The sequence below is a fragment of the Helianthus annuus genome, chromosome 16 (assembly GCF_002127325.2).
Source record: "Helianthus annuus cultivar XRQ/B chromosome 16, HanXRQr2.0-SUNRISE, whole genome shotgun sequence".
Classification (NCBI taxonomy): domain Eukaryota; kingdom Viridiplantae; phylum Streptophyta; class Magnoliopsida; order Asterales; family Asteraceae; genus Helianthus; species Helianthus annuus.
In genome coordinates, this window is record NC_035448.2 from 92,350,900 (window position 1) to 92,357,849 (window position 6,950).

A 6,950-nucleotide genomic window follows, 5' to 3' on the forward strand; every position below is an offset into this window, starting at 1 on the left:
CTGCGAAAGTATGCCAATTTGAACTGTAACAGACATTCCGAAACATGACCATAAGTTAAACATACCATAAATATCCTTTACATAGCTTAGAAATAGGCTTTGAGGGGTTCGGTGTGCTAAAATAAACGTTTGGCTCATTCAGGGACTAAAAGTGTCAAAAAGTGCATAAGTTTGCACTTTCGCGCATAACTTACGTTCTGAATACATCCGGACATCCAAAAATTTATGTAAGCACTAAAATATTTTATTTTAGTGTTTGGCATTAGAAAAATCCATTCGTCACGCAATTTGGATCGTTTTTCGCGCTTATGCGCATTCCGTCGTAATTAAGCGAACATCGCAACCGTACGGCCAAACGAACCGACATCCGAGATGTTTTCAAGCCTATTTCATGTTCCCTATGTCTTAACACATTGTGGAGCTTGAAATTGGGATTGACGGGTGTTAGAAGTGCCGTTACCCAACGAAACAAGGTGCAGGGACTGAAAATGTAATTCTGCCAAAGTTAATGGCTTACGGACCGTAAGCCATGACCCTTATGGTCCGTAAGGGGTCACCAGAACAGCAGATCAGTTTAAACAGATGTTGCCTCTTCAGGATAATGAGGGGCTAATTTGCACTTGCCTCTTCAGGATAATGAGGGGTCAATTTGCACTTGCCTCTTCAGGATAATGAGGGGCCAATTTGCACTTGCCTCATCAGGATAATGAGGGGCTAATTTGCACTTGCCTCATCAGGATAATGAGGGGCCAATTTGCACTTGCCTCTTCAGGATAATGAGGGGCCAATTGTGGTGTTCCATGGAAATTGCAACATGTGTAAGGTTGAGATTGAAGCACGTTATTCGATAAACGATCTTAACGGTTCCAACATTCCTATAAATACCCAACCCTTTCACAACTCAAAACCCATATAATCTGATCTAAAAGCTCTAAGTTTGAAGCCATTGCTTCATACTTGAGCTACTTGGATCAAGATTAGCTTGCGGGGACCCTTTGTAAGTGTTCCTTCGTTCTTTTATCGCTTTTCTAGTCCGAAAGTCAAACTATGTTTGACTTTCTGCGTTGACCAGTTTATGGTCAACACGAAGTTTGATTGAACTTCATAACGTGAGCGTAATCACGATGGTTATAGTACCTAGAGACTATACCTGCTGATTACCACGTTATCTAGGCTCAGTGACGAGTCGTAGTTTCGGCCAAAATGCGTATTCTTGCGTATTTTGTAACCAAACTACTATTAGGTATCAAAACCATTTGTTTTTATACCAAACCTGTTTTCTAAACTTAGTTAAGCATGTTTTAACATGCGTAGCTCGTCACTTTTAGTTTAGTGCTTATATAGGGTCGTAAGGTAAGCGACCTAATCAATCGCTTATACTTTCGAACCTGACCCGTTTGGTCGATCATTAAGATCCGACCAAACGCATTAGGTGACCATAGTATATATATTTTTTTTTTTGGGTAAAGGGATTTACCCCGGTGAATTTTATAAATAATCAATAAAAGAATAGGATGCGTCCAGAACTAGACGCACACTACTAGCCAAGGCATACCCTGACTAGACCAAACAAAAAACCAAGACCCGAAGTATAAAACCAAACACGACCAAAAGAAACAACCCGAACAACACTCAATCACAAACTAAACGTAACAAACAAAGAACATCCTCCTTAGCCCGGGTCCTCCGTTAAGTTCTTCTTCGAAATCTGCCATCGGTCCATAATCTTCATGTGATCCGGATGCTTCATAATTCTGAAACCCATTAACTTCAACCTAACCGAGCTAAGAATGACTTGCGAAAGGATATCCGGTGACCGCTGAAGTCTCGAAAAAAGCCTGTTATTTCGTTCTTGCCAAATGTAATAGGTAGCCGCCCCAACCAGAATCTTGCATACAACACCACCAAGATGTCTTGTGTTAGCACTATTCACCAACCAGCCCATAACGGAATCCCAAGTATTATTGACATTCCCCATATCAACCCAATCTCTAACTGTCTTCCAAACCTCAGAAGCATAGGCACATTGAAAGAAAAGATGATCCCTAGAATCTCGATCATAAGCGCATAACGGACAACACATGAGTGCAAGATTAGTAGCACTACCCGCTTCCCCAATGGACATCCTGTCCTGCGTCTTCAGTTTATTCCGAATGACAAGCCAAACATGAAACGAATGTCTAGGAATACACTGGCTAAACCACACCGCATCAACCCAATCGACCTTATCATTCCTCACCCGAAGAGAATCCCAAGCTTGGGAAGAGTGGAAATGTTGAAGATTACCGCCATGATCCTTCCAGTATGATCGATCAGCCGTATCATCCACTAGCATAGGAGGTGGAATATTAATTAGCACCGGGAAAAGAACCATAGTATATAGGGAATAACCTTCCGAGGTTATACCTTATGGTCACGCCAAAATGTTTAACGAAACAATCACGATCCAAGCCCACAACGACCAGCTCCTCCCTGTGCAAGCTCCATGTACCTAACGACCTGCAAGGCATGTAACAGAGGATCAACAACTAGTTGAGCGAGTTCACAGAAAGTAAATGCGTAATAGTAAGTTCGTTTGTAACATGTGGCTCTACTGGGCTGGTAGTACGTTCTATTGGTGGGGCCTTCCCATGTTGTATATCCACTAGACTATTCGTAACCATAAGTGTTCTACATATCCCGAGAACAGTAATACGTACAAGTTTACGTAGGTTTTACGTAAGTATCCTTCACAACCGAGGATAGGGGTACGCGGGGGTTTACGTAGGTTTTACGTAAGTGCCTGACACAACCGAGGCAGTAGTAAGTATAAGTTCACGTAGGGTTTACGTGAGTGTCCTTCGCAACCTAAGGACAGTGATTAGTACAAGTATACGTAGGTTTTACGTATGTGTTCCTGCACAACCGAGTACGATGGTATGGTAGTCTAGTAACAGTGTATGTACGAATCTATTCAATCTCATTCCTTCAATCCCATTCCCAAGCCCTGGGAATCCCATGCCTTAGTAAGAGTGTCAACTCACCTTGGTTTGCTCGGTATGTTATTGCTTCTAGGGTTAATTAAATGTCTAAGTCCGTTACACACGACCTAGTATACATTGCACATGATTCGATGTAAGGATTACATTCAATTAGGGTTTACAGGTCCTTGATATACAAGCAATTGTGTTATGTGTGTTCATTGTGTACAGAATGATATGAGGTGATTGTCCACACATACAGGATCATACAGTTGCATTTAGTAGCATACAATCATATACAGAATCATAAAATAAGCTTCAACACTGATGTTTGTCATAAGCATATATCATATGTGGTATTCTGACTAGTATCATGCAAATCAGGGTGACAATCATGCTTAATTCACAAAGGTTTGACAACACAGCATAACAGAAGGTCAGACAAAATTCCAGGGCAACAAATTCAGACCAAGGGGGTTCCTTACCTAAAAACTCGGACAGGGGATGGGGCAAAGGTTCACAAGGTCGGACAGGGGAGTCCCCCTTCACAAAACTCGGACCAAGGGGGGGGGGTTTCCTAGCTTAAAAACTCGGACCCTTAGTCCCTGGGTTAAAATTCGGACCCCTCCCTTCATGTATAAAACTCTGACTTCCATTCCTTCCCTAGGATAAAACTTGGACTTTCTTCCCTAGGATAAAACTTGGACTTTCTTCCCTAGGATAAAACTTGGACTTTCTTCCCTAGGATAAATCTTGGACTTTCTTCCCTAGGATAAAACTTGGACTTTCTTCCCTAGGATAAAACTTGGACTATCAATTAGGGTTACAAAACTCTGACTATGTTTATTACAAAACTCAGACTCTTGTTAGGTATAAAGTTCGGACTAAGCATGTTGTTACAAAACTCAGACAAACACAAAACTCTGACCTTTGTGACTTCACAAAGCCCTGACTGTTAACAACGAGTTTCAACATACGTGATTTCCACAGCCATTTCACAGAATCAAAGCAACAGTTACATTCTAACATTCATACGATCAAAACCCTAATTCATACTTTCATAATGCAGAATCAAATCAATCATCAATAGTTTTGACAAATCAATCATCTAAATCATCAGGCAATGATTACACAACAATCAACATCAATTCACAATAATCAGAATTCAATAACACAGAATCATTACATATGGAACTAGGGTTTACATGAATCACATAATCAAGAATCAGTGACAACAAACAATCATTAAAAATTACCTTGAATTGATTCTAAATAGATTGAAAGATCAAGATTGATGCAGAAGACTTGTGCCAATGATGGAGATGATGATTGCCAGAGAAGATCAGAGAAGTGGAAGTACGTGTTTTGTTTTTGTGTGGTGATTAGTGAATGATTAGGGTTAAGAATCACTAGGATTTCACTAATTACTCTATACATCCCTAAGTATCATATTTTACATAAGTACACCATCACAAAATAATTCACAATTTCACCACCAAGTTCACACATTTGACAAATCTTTCATAATTAACACATACCCATGCTCAAATACAATATACTTAACTGAATCAAAACGTTACAGTTTCACAGCAAACTAATTGTGCAAGTAAACAACTAAACAAGCAATGAACGTGTAATAAATGTGAAAATGAAATCTTGGAAACTCGAGTTGTCACATTATCCCCAACTTGAAAGAAATTTCGTCCCGAAATTTAGCATGCGGTTACTGAGGAAGCTAGGTAAGTTATATCGTTTACTGGTTTTCTTGGGGTGTCACATCATCCCCCCGTTGATTTGGAATTTCATCCCGAAATTCTGTAGTAGTAGCTTCAGCCTCAGTAGTGGTTGCACAGTTTCCGAATAACTGGGGATACTTGAGTTTCATTTGATCTTCACGTTCCCAGGTATACTCTGGGCCACGACGGGGGTTCCAACGAACTCGTACAAGAGGTATTCTAGTGTTCTTGAGGACCTTGACATCCTGGTCCGTGATTTCAACTGGATCCTCGACGAACTGCAACCGCTCGTCGATAGTGAGTTCCTTAAAAGGAACTATGAGGGTCTCATCTGACAGACACTTCTTCAGATTCGACAGGTGGAATACGTTGTGAACTGCACCGAGTTCAGCTGGTAGGTTTAGTCTGTAGGCTACTTTGCCTATTCTTTCAGTGATTTCGAACGGTCCAACATACCGTGGATTGAGCTTGCCCCGTTTACCAAATCGAACCACACCCTTCCAGGGTGAGACTTTGAGTAGCACTCGATCCCCAACTTGGAATTCGAGTTGTTTTCTGCGTTTATCAGCGTAGCTTTTCTGACGGTCACGAGCTGCCGCCATGCGTTGTCGTATCTGAGCAATTCGTTTAGTAGCGTCAACTACCATTTCTGGACCTGTAATCTGACTATCCCCCACCTCAGCCCAACAGAGAGGTGACCGGCATTTACGTCCGTACAATGCCTCGAATGGAGCGGCTTGTATGCTGGTGTGGTAACTGTTGTTGTACGAGAACTCCACTAACGGGAGATGTTTTTCCCAGCTGTTGCCGAAATCGATAACACATGCCCGAAGCATGTCTTCTAGAGTTTGAATCGTGCGCTCAGACTGCCCATCTGTCTGAGGGTGATAAGCTGTGCTCATGTCTAATCGAGAGCCAAAAGCTTTGTGCATCGCTTGCCACAGTTCTGAAGTGAATCATGCATCCCGATCCGAAATAATAGAGGTTGGCACTCCGTGCCTCGAAACAACTTCTTTCAGGTAGACGTCTGCTAAGGTAGAGAACTTATCTGTTTCCTTAATAGCCAGGAAATGAGCAGACTTTGTGAGTCGATCTACGATCACCCAGATAGTATCATTCCCACGCTGGGATCTAGGCAGGCCAGTAACAAAATCCATGGAAATTTCTTCCCATTTCCACTGTGGTATCCTGGGTTGTTGCAGCAGGCCTGAGGGTTTCTCGTACTCTGTCTTGACTCTCGCACAAGTCAAACACTTGCCAACGTAAGTTGCTATGTGGGCCTTCGTGCTAGGCCACCAGTATGTAGTTCTAAGGTCGTGATACATTTTATCCGAACCTGGATGTATCGAGTAGCGAGACTTATGAGCTTCATCCATCACAAGTTCTCGTAAACCGCCGTATAGTGGAACCCAAATACGTCCTGTTACATAGTAGGCGCCGTCTTCCTTTTGTTCTAATCGTTGCCTTGAGCCGCGTAAGGCTTCAGTCCTGACATTTTCTGGTTTCAATGCTTCCACCTGAGCATCTCGTATCTGTGCAGGAAGATCAGACTGAATAGTGAGCTGCAAAGCTCGTACACGCCTAGGTAGAGTATCCTTTCGACTGAGAGCGTCAGCCACAACATTGGCCTTGCCTGGATGGTACTTGATGGCGCATTCGTAATCATTAAGCAACTCGACCCATCGTCGTTGACGCATGTTCAATTCCTTCTGCTTGAAGATATGCTCGAGACTCCTGTGACCGGTGTAAATAGTGTGACAACCCTCAAAATCCCATGTATTCCGTACAAATTATTAATGATAATTAAAGTGTTTGACGACTGTGTGGAATTACTTAACTTGTCACACCCCCAAAATCCACCCGCGGATAACACCCGCTTCGGGGGCGTGACTGACCAGGATCCAGCCACCAATTATACTAAGCATTGGTTAATATTAAAGTAATACTTGCTAACCATAAAAATTAGCAAATATCAAGTTCAGAGTTAAAGGTTTTAAAGTTTAAACAGTAACAAGTAGCGGAAGCATAATTAAATAGTTTTTAAACAGTGTTCATAAGGTAAGCATAATAAATGCCCAACACACGGGCAGACGACCACTACACATCCCAAGTAGCTGCTCCAGTCACTGGCCACCTGCAAAGCATGCAGTAAAGGGGTCAACAATAATGCTGAGTGAGTTCACTAGTTGTCCAGTTTTAAATTCCAAAAACTCGTTTCACCAGTTAATTTATCCGTTTATACATGCCATGGGGA

The 6,950-nt window shown here is 42.0% G+C and overlaps 1 protein-coding gene across 1 annotated transcript; it reads right to left on the minus strand.

Moving 5' to 3' along the window:
* Nucleotides 1-1,672: 1,672 nt before the first annotated feature.
* Nucleotides 1,673-2,374, minus strand: LOC110919410. Its single transcript, XM_022163681.1, has one exon. It carries the CDS (start codon nucleotides 2,372-2,374, stop codon nucleotides 1,673-1,675), a length of 702 nt encoding a protein of 233 aa, XP_022019373.1.
* Nucleotides 2,375-6,950: the final 4,576 nt, after the last annotated feature.